The sequence below is a fragment of the Dermacentor variabilis genome, chromosome 3, assembly GCF_050947875.1.
Source record: "Dermacentor variabilis isolate Ectoservices chromosome 3, ASM5094787v1, whole genome shotgun sequence".
NCBI lineage: Eukaryota > Metazoa > Arthropoda > Arachnida > Ixodida > Ixodidae > Dermacentor > Dermacentor variabilis.
In genome coordinates this window covers 26,228,889-26,243,921 of record NC_134570.1, presented here as the reverse complement: position 1 = coordinate 26,243,921, position 15,033 = coordinate 26,228,889, and the positions used below count along the sequence as shown (strand labels likewise).

General features: G+C 43.9%; 1 protein-coding gene across 1 annotated transcript in view; it reads left to right on the top strand.

Annotated features, from left to right (window-relative positions):
* The window catches only part of LOC142575321 (Na(+)/dicarboxylate cotransporter 3-like), a 29,448-nt gene extending 14,511 nt beyond the window's left edge, over positions 1–14,937 (top strand). Inside the window, exons 3-13 of the mRNA XM_075684582.1 lie at positions 299–414; positions 896–1,062; positions 1,870–1,939; positions 2,464–2,652; positions 2,849–2,971; positions 4,633–4,710; positions 5,408–5,512; positions 8,513–8,693; positions 11,928–12,089; positions 12,971–13,108; positions 13,245–14,937. Coding sequence (XP_075540697.1) covers positions 299–414; positions 896–1,062; positions 1,870–1,939; positions 2,464–2,652; positions 2,849–2,971; positions 4,633–4,710; positions 5,408–5,512; positions 8,513–8,693; positions 11,928–12,089; positions 12,971–13,108; positions 13,245–13,406 — 1,491 coding nt within the window. The 3' untranslated portion in view covers positions 13,407–14,937. The remainder of the gene's footprint in view (positions 1–298; positions 415–895; positions 1,063–1,869; positions 1,940–2,463; positions 2,653–2,848; positions 2,972–4,632; positions 4,711–5,407; positions 5,513–8,512; positions 8,694–11,927; positions 12,090–12,970; positions 13,109–13,244) is intronic.
* The last annotated feature ends 96 nt before the right edge of the window (positions 14,938–15,033 follow it).

Genomic DNA, 15,033 nt, shown 5'->3' with positions numbered 1-15,033 from the left:
AAGCACGAGGTCGCGGGATCGAATACCTGCCACGGCGGCCGCTTTTCGATGGGGGCAAAATGCGAAAACATCCGTGTACTTCGATTTATACGCACGTTAAAGAACCCCAGCTGCTCAAAATTAATCCGGAGTCCTCCGCTTCGGCGTGCCTGTAATCAAATCGTGGTTTTGACACGTCAAACCCCATAATTTAATTTTCAATTTAAGGTAGCAAGTAAACGTGAATACGGTGGGGCATTATATCGACAACTTATAAAATCTACTCACACTTATCGCCATGTTGTCTTCTTCCCTCCAGGAAACGAATATCATGTTTGTTGGGACTCTGATAATGGCTATCGCTATTGAACATTCTCACTTGCATCAAAGGATAGCCCTCAAGACTCTCTGCCTCCTAGGCACAGACATCAAAATGTGAGCTCTTGTTTCCTTGACCAACGCTGTTTAAAAATCAGAGCACTGTAATGTGCCTTCGCACGAAGCCTATGTAGAGTGAGTTCGCTATAATACTAGAAGCATGAGAATACACTGTACGTTTATACGATTTTCAGGAAGCATGTGTTTTAGTGCCGCCAGTGTGAGATGCTAAGCGGAAGCTTTCCAATTGGGATGCCGAATTCACAGTGTGGCTACCCAATATGCTAAAGATAAAAGGATCGTTTCCAAGTCTTCGAATATCGCTATAGCATTATATAGGCGTCGCAGCAATCAAACAATGTGGAAAGAGTTCTTGTCAACAACATATCACGCTCTAGACTGAAGAACATATATTGAAAAGACAATAAAAATTCATCGTTGTCGAATAATTGTTGATACAGCATGTTGTAGACGTGCGTTGCGAGAAATACGGCCTTAGAGTTACATCCTGGCGTCATTCTGGCGCGTCTTGACGCAGGCTCGTGTTTGGAATCATGTTCATCTCCATGTTCTTGTCCATCTGGATCAACAACGTTGCCATCACTGCCATGATGATGCCTGTGATTAACTCGCTCTCGCACGAGCTGCTTCAGGAGAGGCGCAGGAGCCTTTCGCGGGTCAACATCGATGTCGAGGGGATAGCAGGTATTATAATGGTTTATATTCATATATGTATATGAATGACGTGCGAAAAGATAAAAGTGACAGGTCACAAATAAAATTTAGGTTTATTAGCTATCTCAGGCAAAGAACTGCGATTTAAGTGTTTCTTTTTTGGGTGAGAGAGAAAATACGCATAATTAGACACGCTGTCCTTATCCATGGACCTTGGGAAAAATTGAGTGGATCATAACGTGTGTTAAGGGCCCATCTCTATGACCAGTTGCACTATTCTCTAAAAGAAACGATTGGCGCATAGTGTAACCATGTTGCAGTTCATTTAAAACAACCATGCACAGTAACATTATATGAGCCGATTTGGGTATTCATAGCCCCAAAATATCGGCACTACCTTTCAATTAATTATGCAGCATTTGACAAAGTGAGCCTCGACACTCTGTGAGTCACATTGAGCCGCTCAGAAACTAGAGTAGAACGGCAGTGACTAAGTTAGCTGCAGTGACAAGAAAGTGTTTTGCTGTGAGGGATCGGTCGTCTAATCTGCTTAGGCTAGCAGCGAGAGAGAGAGCGCGAGAGAGATAGATGGGAAGGGAAGGGAGCACTTGTATACCGGCCCATTCTTCGACGCCCAAGATACATACGTGCGTTTATGTAAGCGTACTCGATCAAATGTTCGAACGCGTGCCACAGCGCTACTGCAGTGCTGTCAGTACAGCGCACCTCACGATACTTACACGCTCAATTTTTCCGATCGCTTCCGGAGGTTGATATGTGCACTAAATCTCTGTGTGCGTTTCACTGACATTTGTTTTTTTCATTTTCTGGCTGCAGCACTCAGACAGCGCGTCGAGAAAGCTGCTCTCGCCAATGGAAACACCAGTCTCATCCCACAACAGGATGGGTAAGCCTGACTACAATAGCCAAGCTTTGTTCAATTCGTGAATTTCTCATTGCAAATATTTCTCGGCAGAGAACTTGTGGGCATTTGCTACCTTACATTTGATATTGAAGACTTATACTCAGGTGTTAGCCCTCCTCGACGAAGCGTATCACACACTTCTGTATGTTACGATTTACCTACCACCAAAGCCTCTAAAAAATCTAGGCCAGATTAAGACAAATATTTAAGTGCCTCGTTGATAATATCGCATTTTCATTGGACAAAACACTGCGAGATAACTTAGGAAACGAAACGTAGAGCGCTTAGCGCAGTCATTTCGTAAACGCAGGATTCAGCACGAGCATCATGAACACGAGAACAGCCTCGGAAAGAGCTGCGTACAATGAGCACACCCAAGAAGACTTTGAAAGGCATTCTCACGTTTACGGGAGTGAACGAACGGGCGGAAAATATGCTCTAGCGAAGAACAGGGAAGCCCCCTGGACAACACCAATAAACGAAGGTCTTGTTGAACTTCTGCGCAGTGGCGAAGAAGAGTCCGATGTGGTGATTCCGATAAAGCCGACGAAACAGTATCCGCAGATCGACAAGGCAACCGAACATCGCGTTCGTGTGCTTCTATACCTCAGCGTCTTGTACGGCGCCAACATTGGGACCATCACGACCATCACCAGTGGAGCTTCCAACGTCGTCTTCAAGTTCGTCATCGAAGAGTGAGTCAATACTTTACAACATACGGCACAATTGGCTGCATGGCACAATTTCAATGAAGAGATTAGAGTAATGTATTGTACACATTAATGAGGTGCAGTGAAGATTCCTTGGAGTAAAATAGAATGTAGAAAATTGTAGGTAATTATCACCTATAGCTATTGTAAGTTTAGCTGTTGTTTTGTTATGCCGTTGCAGCCTATACAAAGAACGAGCTCCTGTTGACTATGCGCTGTGGATGTTTTTCGCATTGCCGATTGCGTTGATTGGAACGGCCCTCGTATTCCTCATCGTTGTGCCATTCTTCTTCTCTTGCAAAAGGCAAGTTCATTCGTAATCTTCATTGAGATCTAAACAATGAAAACAAAACGATGAAAGGAAATCACGCATATCAACGCACGTGTTGAAATCTATATGAAGCGAAGCGATAAACGAAAAGGTACACAACTAAATCTGATGCGTAAAATTGTGTTCAGTTTCACCATGCACAACGTGTGATCTCATGCAACGTTTATAATAATGTATCGCTGGCTTTATTCAATAATTTGAGAAAGCAAAGTATATAATAATGTTTTTTCAGAAGATACATTCCCATGTCGATATCCCTAAGAATGAAAGGGCGGTCGCTTTTGGAAAAGAAGTGCTCACAAGGCCACCAACACTCATAACAGCGATCAGCCATGGCGGTTGTCAAATGACGTAATTCGCTCTCACTTTCGGTCGCTTTAGACCTCACCCCGTGAGCCATGCGCAGACAAGTTTAACCGATTGAAAGTCACTCGACTTTGTATACAATAAGAACAGGATGGGCTTGCAGTTAAGCAGGGGCGCTCAAAACTGGGCAACGTATCTCTCCGTTATTCATAGGATGCCAAGAAATTGGCGACGTGGCACACTTTGTTTCGTCCTGCCCGCATTTCAATGTTAAAAAGAATACTTTAGTTGACAACCTGCAAACTAGATAATATCCAAACGCATCCGTGCAACATGTCATGTTCACCGAATGGTCGAGGATTGTTCGTACAGTTCGTATGAGATCTCACACCTTCTACTTGCTTATCTACGCGACACTGAACTCACTGACATGTGGTAGCAGATTCTTGGACAGCGAAAGAGACGAACAGGCGCGGCTACTGCTGGCTCAGACTGCCACACTATCACCCGACTGATCGACCTACCTACCGACTGACCGATCGGTCGCTTATACGCTCTTCTTCTTTTTTTTTTTTTGAAGACTGAATAATGCCTCGTCATGATATGAACCTGACATTTACTTAGTAATGAGACTGCGTACGTCACAGTGTTCGTTTCTAAAAAAATGAGAAAACGATGCTTCTCTCTGGCGAAACTAGATTCGCTAACACGTGTCCAGTTCCGGATAGTTAATAAGCTTTCGTTGATTCTAGGTATCTTCTGAGAAGAATAGGGCTGGCCGTTAAAATGAAGGGAAGATGACCTAATCTAGTGCAAAAAATTACCTTCTGGGATTTTACGTGCAAAAGACAATAATCTGATCATGAAGCATACCGTAGTGGGGGACTCCAGAATTATTTTTTACTACCTTGGGTTCTTTCGCACCGAAGTATAAAAGTACAAGCATTTATTGCATTCCGGTCCCATAAAAATGCGGTCGCTGCGGTCGGGATAGAATCCGCAACCTCGAGCCCACATCAGTGCAACGCCATATACAGTATAGTAGAGTACCCAAGCTACCATGGCGGGTGATGTATTGACAGAGCCAAACGGCAGTAAAAGAAAATAGTCTGTGCTGGTCTCTTGCTTGCTATGAGCAACCTGTCGATAAACGCAATATATAACTAGGAGGCATAAGTGTTTTTGCCACCGTGGCGTAGAAATTGCGCTGAAGGATTTGCACCTTCACTTTGGGGGACAATGAGAATACTTATCGACGATTCTGAGCTTTCTTCCGTCTTAGGCTGCAGAAAAACTACATTCACGCACTTTGTCAACTATCGTTTCAGCCCAAACCTCGGGAAAGAAAGCAGCAACTATGCCATGGCTGCAATTCGTCGCAACTACATGGCACTCGGATCCATCAAGTACGTAGAAGAAAGCAAGAAAAGAAAGTACTGACCTAATTTAGCCTTAAGTGTATAAGTAACATAGATCTAGCTAAATACGCGGGTGCTCTAGAGGGTTTGCTAAAACTGAGTGATGCTCCCAATGACACAGTGCTTGACTAGTAGTTTAGGTCCGCAAAGTGATAAGCAAGCAAGGGCCCGTCATTGGACACTTTAGCGTTATTAAATGGTGTTCAGAATAAAAAATAGCAACAAAAATGGCAACAATGATGTATAGTAAGTATAGTAAGTATAATAAGTATAATAAGTAATTAAAGTTCTTGTTTTCTTCAGGTGCTTCGTCATCAGCATCACTTTTAAGCACAAGTATACTGTCATTAGAAAATGTAGACCACCATCTCAATTTTCTTTTGCTTGTCAGAATGATATTTCTTCTTTTCGAGAAAAATTACCTTTAGCCTCGTGTGGAGTACTTTTGCGAAGTATGTCAGGTTCTCGGCGTGTATTGCTCATAAATCAATGACGTTTATGAAGCAATAACTAGGGGAGCAGCTTTAAAACGCAACAACGCGAGCGACTTTATACTTCGAAGTAATTTTCTTTGCCTCGATTTTCATTAAGTTGTGCCCACATTACAATGTCACACAGTTCACTGCAGAATGTTCCCTCTTCTTACCGGACGTTTCTTAAACTGACAATGTTAACAATGCCACAGGTTTCACGAAGTTGCAGTCCTGCTCCTGTTCATGCTGCTGGTGTTTCTCTGGCTTTTCCGCGACCCCATGTTCGCCAGAGGGTGGGCGACATACTTCGGAGTCATGTGAGTGTATACGTGAATAACATGCTCATTCAAACAAACAGGTGCTCACTGTATTGCGATAGCAATTATATGGGCACTCCAGGCGAATTTCTGCCTTCACCGTCACGGTCGGCATCGCCATGATGTTCCGCATAAATTCCAAAGGCAATAACACCGTCGCCGCGTGCCCTACGCTGTATGCGCGAGTGAAAGCTTGCGAGGGGAGCCGACGATCGCGGCTCAGTCTCGCCCGCAAGAAAGGGAGGAGAGCAGCGAGGAAGCGCACCGTCTTCCGTCGCGAGCGAGGCACCCAACGTTGCGAGGCAGCGGGGGGAAGTACGAGGGGTGGCGCTCTACTCCGGCTGCTACTGCATATGTAGCGGCTGCATCTTGCGAGCAATCTACGTTGGGTGCAGAGTCCAGGTGTGTCGGCGACTCGTAGCTTGGTGCGTGCTGTGTGTTCTCGGCGCTCACTTTGCGTTGAGGCGATAGAGCGCAGGAAGATCACTTCGCTCGCTCGTGCTGCCGTGATTGCGTACGCCAGCGTTTCGACAGCCTGCGTCCGCGGTCATCGAGTGGGATGTGTTCATGTTTGCTGTGGGCGCTGACATCGTGCCTGTTAATTTAGTTAACAAGCGAATGTATAGAAGTTGATACGGCCAATAAAAGTGCTATCCTTACTTTGTATGGCTGTCTGCTAATTTGCTATCGCAATCGATGTTTTGCCTTTCTGGCGAAACTGGGACTTTTTTATAAATGGACTGTGATTACCTCGTTAATTTACTTCTCTGCTTATGTAGAATCCCCGTGATAACCGCAGGTTCCGCGTAGACGTTTCTAATACTGTTACATTAGGGTGGAAAATAAATAAATCACTAGTTATATTGAAAAACAACCTTTACAGATATAGCACCGTATTGGTATGCAGTACAAATGTTCAGATCTTCTGGCCTCGCATTTGATGGCCCCAGTTTTACGGCAAGATATGAAGAAATAATTAAATTTGACAGCTGCCACGGAATATAACTTGTAGAAATCAATTGCGTTGTGTGATAAGGAGTATAGCTCTTTAAAACCTTGAAGGAAGATTAAAACCGCGCGAAAAAACGAGTACAAGCGGAAAGAACACAGAACACACCACGAGCGCAGACTGCCAACTATATAGTCTTGGTATTCGTAGCATAGGCTCTTTAAAGTGAGACCCCAGGCACGTGACCGCATCGTCACTAATATGACCACATCGGTTGTCTTACAATCCGACGACAAAGAAGACTTCGTTGTCATTTGAAAGCGCGCATTCCAAGCTGCTGAAGCGCTTTATAACTTTAGCCTGTTAGTCCGCCCTGGAAAAATCCTGCGAACATAAAATAGAAACTAGGCTCAATCAGAAAGTGCAGCGCTTCCTTTGGGCTGCATATCCTGACAACTTAATCACCGGTGCGGGCGAAAGTCTCTTGCAGAAACTAAAGTTGCAAAAAACAGAAAGAGACTATCAAGAAAGATAAACTAGATGTTGTACCCTAAATTCATTGCGTTTCGCCCAACAATAAAAAAAACAAACACAGTGAGCCGTTACGGGGTCAAGGTGGTCTTCTCGGCTCCATGGAACCTCAGCACAGTGTGCCCTTTGGGGACAGGAGAACATAAGAGTAGGCCTCAGTACACAACGAAGCGCTATCAGCAGTTCACTGCGTGTATTTGTGAGGTTGTGTATTTAAATCCCCTCATCTGCGACAAGTTCTATATCGGACAAACGGGTAGGCGTTTTAATGAAAGGGCACGTGAACATAACTGGAATGTAAAGAATAACACAGGAGGCACCTTAGCCCAACATTGCAAAGGATGCAAAGGTTAGGGCGACAGTAAACGAAAGACTCCTTGCAAATCCATCTTGGAAAACGCAACTTTTTTGTTCATATCGAGAGACCAGACCGAAAGGGAGATTGTCGATGCATTTCATATAATAAAATCTAGCGGTGAATGCTTCAGTACGCTTTGTTTCACTTTTACAGGAATAAACTGGTTTTCTGAAAGGCCACTTGTAAAAACTGGTAACTTTCACGTGGGGTTTGTTTGGTTCTTTTTTTTCATGAATGTAATCACCTGCGACTTCAAGCTGAGCGTCATCATTTTTACCGTGTTTTATTACTCTCCCCTCATGTCACTTTTTTACAAGTTTTCAGGTTTTTTTCTGTACCGTCACTTTCGCCCTTACTTCGGCTGATCGTTGTTTTATAATTCTGACATCTTCGTATTGTTTCTTCCCTTTTTTTTCCTCGCTCATGTTGACTTCGCCTAAACCACGTTTTAGAGGTACCATAGCGTTTTTCATTACCTTACTTATCGCCTACTCTACGGTTACTGTTAAGAGACATGTGCCGTCTTCGGTTCTTTTACCAGTTCAACATTTTCTTTCATTGCATAGATTGGTTTACGTTTTTCCTTATATTTATTCGGTGCCAGTAGTGTTACACAATTAGTCTGCAGAATTCTCTCTTACGTTATCTTCACAATGTTTAAGTGACAATGTGATCATGTACCTGGGGTAGCCTATGTTTTGAATACGAAGAATAAATAGTTGGCACTCTGCGCTCGTGGTGTACTATGTGTTCTTTGCATTTCTCCTCGTTTTCTCGCGCACTTCGAACCTTCCGCCAAGTATGAACCAGCAAGCCAGAAAAAACGTTCCATTTATAGCCTACAGGCTGAAGTGCTTACACCAATTTTCCATGAAATTAAATTTGGACAATTATACATCTGTAAAAAAACATTCGCACATCTTCGGTGATAATTTTTCTTTACGTGGCAATTCAAAGCCCCATTTTCCTGAAAATAAAAGAGAGTGCACTTTCACTTTGCACTATCATGACATGTTCATCACGACTTCATGAAATAACTTTTTTCAATGCAACCCAGTAAACGACCGCAATCGTCACCAAAATGACACACAATATATACATATCATACATATATCGTTGCATGCAGATATATGCTGGTTTATTCATTCATTTCCTACCGCAGAAAGCCTAAGGACGCCACAGCAGTGATGATACCTGTGATTCTGCTGTTCATGATTCCTTCGAAGCCTCAGAAGGGCTTCAGAGGTCCCGTCCTGTTGACATGGAAAATGGTGCAGGCCAAGCTACAATGGAGCGTCATCCTTCTCATTGGCAGCGGCTTCGCCATCGCCGAAGCCATGCGCGTAAGCTAAACGTAGTGTGCTGGCGTACCAAGCTCACACTAAGACTGTGTGCTGGCGACTCCGTTGTGCAGGAGCGACTCATTGTTCCATGTTTGAGTCAACATTATGGAGTTTTCGTCTTGGCAGACGGTGTACGTTACAGAACATTAGATTAGATAAATGAAGCTCGCAGTGAGACTGTGTGCTGGCGACTCCGTTGTGCAGGGGCGATTCATTGTTCCCTGTTTAAGTCAACACTAAAGAGTTTTCGTGTTGGCGGACGGTGTACATTACAGAACTTTAGATTAGATAACGCAAGCCGTTGCGTCCCTTGACTGTAAGCTCTGCGTTTACTGTGCTCATGCTCCAACCAATGTGAACGCACGTCGTTGGAAAGCATGCGGTGCGGGGGGGATATGACATCTTTCGGTAACTGGGTTAAATATCGGACGATATGCGTTTCCTGCACGAGCATATTAGCGGCAGTCCCTTTGAAAATTTGAAAGTTTATTTAACATTATTAACGTATACAATTGCAAAGTGCACACTTTCGAGGCCCAACAAATTTGTTAAAGGGTCCCTACCGATTGTTATTAGGAAAAAACAACACTATGGCAGCTGTTTTTTTGTACTGTAAAATCACATAAAACTGAAATAGCTGAAATAAGTAAAACAAGAAAATACAGTAGTAGGAAAAAATTCCCAAATGAAATACATTTTTCAAACAATTTTGTTTTTTGCGTCATCTAAAACATTGGCACAGGAAAAAAAAAGAAAAGTAAGGATATGGACAAGCATGCGAAATGCTACGCATTGTTAATAAGTGAGTGCTTTAATTGTTTAAGAAATGTATGCAATGTTCTTAGAGTGGTTAGGTCACTATCAAGCTTATTCCAAACTGAGGTGCCCGTAAACTGTAGTGTAGAGCGACCGTAATTAGTATTTACCTTAGGCAATAAAAAACGACAGCGAGATGCGTTCCCAACATTGCGAAGTGAGGGATGGAGCGAGACTGTTGTCAAGGCTAGTTTTTCATTAACTATTTGATGCATGACGGAGGCGATGTTGTATGTTGTCAAATCGTAAATGTTGAGGATGTTCAGGGTTTTAAATAAATCTTGACCCAGCACCCAACAATATGCATATTGTTGGGTGCTATAATGTGAAGAGCTCTTTTTGAAGTGTAAACACTCGTGACAGATGAGTATAACCCCAGATCGCTAAGCAGTAATTAATGTGAGAGTGAACAAATGCGTAGTAAGGATTGATAAGTATGTGGGGAGGGAACTAGTTTCAACATTTCGACAGCCCATGCAAGCCATATGAAGTCTTATGAACTACAGAACGATCATGAAGGCGGAATTTTAAATGGTTATCGATAATAACACCAAAAAATTTTGTCTCACTAGATTGTTTTATCGGATGGTTATTGTAAACGACATCTGAATGTATTTCTTCCTTGTCTGTTTGTTGTCTCGAGCATTGACAAACAACAAGTTGGAATTATGTAAGGTGCAATACTGTATAAAGCAGAAAAAACAGCATAAAGTAAAATTTTGCGAAGCTCCTTAGGCAACGTCAGGTCGAAGATTTACTACAAAGCTAGCTGAATTCGTAACCTCACGAAAAAAAAAACACTGGATTCAGAAGGGTGTAAGATTGGGCTTATTGGTAAAACATGCTTAAAAGTTTGATTAACTGCACGAGAACATCAGAGGGGACAGAAGAGAGAACAGAGCGCTGACTTCAAACAGTTTATTTTCTTTTCAGGAAGCATCACTACATATATAGTCATACAGAAGCACAGCAGCTATGCGCAGAACGCAGCGAAAGAAGACGAGCAGATTCGATGTAGTGATAGCTCGAGGTATCTCATTTCCTTCTCAGTGAGAGCGACAGAGGGGGTACTGACGCAACCAGCTTTTAAACATATTTTTTTCCGCCTGTATTATCTCGCGCGTGACACGATCTCTGTATTTTGCGATGCTGCTACACCCATTGAGTCTATGGCTACATCCATACGTGCTACAGTGAGCAGAAAGCCATCCCTGCTTTGCGCTGTCTGCATTGTGCATATGTTCCTTCAACCTTTCATTTACGGAACGGCCTGTCTGTCCGATGTAATTTTTACTCATGATTTAGAACTCCGTTGATTGAAAGTTTCCTTTGAATATAACCTCAGGAATAAGCGCATATATAATATTAAAGGAAGTGTACGGTACGTGGTGTTCTCTTTCTATGCGATAAAAATAACTTAGGAAATTTATTGCAGCCTCACTACTGCAGGCTGTAAGTAGCCCCAAATGTCCAAACGAAACTGGTGCAGTAATCATTTCAGTGAAAGGACGCATGTAGTCTTCGTTAGGGCGGTATTATCATTGTTTTATTGGCTTAAGCCCGCAGGGAAGTGACATCCCGATGCTCTTGTACCTACGTTTGTGCGAGATGAGCTGCACTATCCCGGTATTTTGCTTTAGTGAGGAAAAAAAAAAGAACTTTCATTGTTTCCAAGAATGGCAACGTGCAGTAGCTTTAGACAGTTTCCTGGAAACAACCAGAAATCAAAATGCTTTACCAGCGATTTCGTAGGCGATTAAGCAGCGGACCACCAATTCCACGCCGACCCTTGGAGAGGGAGAATTTCTTTTCATTATTAGCATCTTTTTGGAGCTTCACCCAATCCGCGGTATGTTTGTACGTGTTTTTCTATCCTTATCTAACCCCATTCATGCCAATTAACTCGGGTCACTGGCTAGTCCATGGTCCAAAGGGGAGAATATCGGGCTGCTGTGCAAGGAGATACTGTCCCAACCGTCAGACGAACCTCGGTCCATGGGTATGTGCCAGTGACAATGACAATGACAGTAAAAAAATATCGTTTAATATTTCTCCGGTGCTGGGCGGAATCAAACCCGCGTCATATATAGACAATCTTGCCTGAATATATATTGAGGCACACGCCACGCACAGACTTCGCGGCGGCGGCGCCAGATGGCGAAGCGTGTCGAGAGGGAAGCGCGCGAGAAGAGCTCCGGCTGCAGCTCCTGCCTCGTACGTGACGCCTTTAGGCGGTGCTACATTACTTCAATGCTAATCGTATTAACGTCGACAGTCATCACGAGATGGTTCCTGCAAGTGTTTATTTTTCCGAGTACCCTGTGTGTCGGGAACATCTATAATATCTGTACACCACGGGGATGTGTGCACCTACAGGCTCATCTCAAACATACTTTCTCCGGCGTTGTGCGGCCGCAGGTATCGGGCCTGTCAGAGCAGCTGGGGCAGAAACTCGCCGAACTGGGCCATTTGTCGCCCGGTCCACTCATGATTTGCCTGAGCATCATCTGCTCCTTCATGTCTGAGCTCATCAGCAACTGCGGAACGTGCACCGTCCTTCTACCCGTTTTTGCCGTGCTGGTGAGCGAACTGCAGTAACATGTGTGCTTGCTATCTGGTCCAAATGTTTTGTTTCGTAAGAGAAATAGTGGGTGCTCATAACCAATGTGATAACGAAAAACGTTTCTGTTTTATTGTTCTTGTAGCAGTCTATTGTTGCAAAGAACTATTCATACAGTTTAATTGCTTTAATTGGGAATATGTTTTTTTTATTTTTTGCTTTCCCGAAATTTTTCCGCTGTGCTTGTGGCGCAAATGTTTCAACAATAATTGTCAATGCCTATCTTGCCAAATGCACCGCTGTTGACAGCGGGCAGTATCATTCAAGCAAGTTAATTAATTAATTAGTAACTTTATGCGCAATAAGCCAGAACTAAATGGTCGAATGGCAAACAAGTTATCAAAGACGTTGTTGCAGCTGCTGCCCGCTTTTGTTTATATCTTTCTCATCATGGCTCACAACAAATTCTTCTTAAAAAAACACTTTCTTTTCAATTTACGTAGGAGTTCTCATTGGGAAAAAAAGCGGCTGAGTATTGATGCATCACAGTCAAGGTAGCACATGAAAAGTTGCTCAACGATCACATGTAGAGTAAACAAAATATTGAGACAGATAAATGTAGGAAATGCAAGAATGTTGAATTGATGCATATAGTTATACTACTTGGCCTTCGCTCTGAGGCAGAGGTGGAAAGGAATAACAAACGATATACTGTTTCAGGCAATAACCATAACGGCAGCATGAACAGATGCACAAATCACGCCCAATGTTTAACGCAACGCGAACGACGTGCCCGACGTGGACGAAGTTTTGCGAAAGCTAGTTTACAATACATGTCAACAATCCGAGCGCAAAGACAAAAATCCCTGCTGAATTCATTCTTTTCCCTGGATTTTTCAAGGCAGAGGACCTGAACCTGAACCCCTTGTTGTTCATGATCCCGACGACGATTGCCAGCAACTACGCCTTCCTGCTGCCCGTCGGGACGCCGGCGAACGCCATGGTTTACGAGCACGGCCGGCTCACAATAATGGAAATGGTACGCCCCAGATTAAAAAAAAAATACTACATGTTTCGGTGGAAGACGACAGCTAGTGGCAGAAACACAAATAGAACGGCAGTACCAACGTGGCAATGTCGTCACTGACCAGCCATGCCTGCCTCCAAACTTGCAGGTTGTTCCTGGATTTCTGGCAAAGATCATCACCATGCTTGTGACCGTGGTGGTAACATACGTGCTGGGCGACCCAATCTTCGGCATGTTTCAACAAGCTGACTGGGTGTCGGCTGTCACCGCAGGAAACTCCAGCACTACTGTCGTCTCTGCAAAAACTTAGATTTTTTTTTATTGTGGACTTTTTCTTTCGTAAGAATTGCGTGAGTGGCACCTACGATTGTGCCTGTGTGAAGCCAATGGATATCACAAGTGGTAGGAGTACAAACGCTATCAGAAATATGAAGTGTCGTGAATATATACTGGCGCTGGACCATGCCTGACGTCTGCCCAAACTCAGAACGTTTCGTAAGAATGGGGCCGACCAATCCTGGGAACGAACGAGAACCAAAGTGGTGCAAATTACACAATCTTTAGTATGTGGGAATACTTAGCATGCTGCCTATAGCTTCAACATCGCAGTTATTAATTTCCTCCTATAATCAACGAATTTCAGTGTAGTATCAAGTCGGGGACCGATTATTACAGACCCTGATGTCCGTCGCTGCGAATGATGTGTTGCCTGAAAAATCTTCATCTCTCGTGTGCAGCGTTTAATAAAAGGTCCGTGTCTTCCCCGAAGCACCCAGCACAATTATCTCCCAATGCGAGTTGCACATTCATGAAGTGATAACTATAGTCTTGCGCCGCTTGCAGCGACGCCGATTTTATGACATTGAAGAAATATTACCGCAAATAAAATGTTACTTTCAAAGCACTCGCCCATTTTTCATTTAACGCCAATCCAAGAACTGAACTTTCCTCATAACTGTGGGGCACATGAAGAGAGAAAAGAATACAGAGAAAGGCAGGGAGGTTAACGAGAGATAGTTCTGGTTGGCTAACCTGCACGGAGGAAGGGTTAAGGGTGATAAAAAGAGAAAGAGAGTGGAAGGGGGAGATAGAGAGAAAGCGAGACGAGCACTAACAAAGCGCGTGCACTATAGAGTCATAGGGGGCGGCGTTCTTAAAGTCTGTCGTGAAGGCCCGTAGACCGCAGGAAGCTTAATAACGCGAGTAAGGCTTTCAACGCGGATGTTCTTTCACAACACTGACCTAAAGCTTTGAGTTCTGACAGTGGAAGATTGTCCAGCTGGTCCAGTACTCTGCACATGACTGTCTCTGGGCACTATATCGCGGGCAGACACAGATTATTTGTACAAGCATCTCATCGCTGTTGCATATGTGTCGCACGTGGGACGGTTGGCCATTCCAATAAGGAAAGAATATGACTTCCTAAAGGCGACGCCTAGCCACAGACGGTACAGCATGGTCTGTTCACGTCGTGGTAACTCAGGCGGCAGGTGCATCCATATGCCCGGAGACAACGAACGCAAACGACACATGGTGAAAACGTTCGAGTCTCCCAGGCGCAAGTACAATCACGGGACAACAATCGCAGCCCAGCCGCGGCGTCTGTTCGCGAAAGCGGAATGAAGACTCGTTGACCACCTTCATGCGCAGATCGGGCGGCTTCGTCGGTGTGGTCGTTCCCACTGATGTTACGATGTCCTGGAAGCCATTGAAAGATTATGTTGTGTCCCTTGTCGTGGCTGTAATGATATATACGTCGAATTTCTGAGGCCAGTGGTTCATTGGGTCCATGAAGTGACCAAAGACAGTCCATTGTTGCGGTGGTTCCTGCTTAATAAAATCAAGAGCATTACGGAGTGCCGCGAGTTCTGCACCCTTCGATGTGGTCACACATGAAGTTTTTAATTTGATTTCTTCAGATTTTGCCGGGATTATGA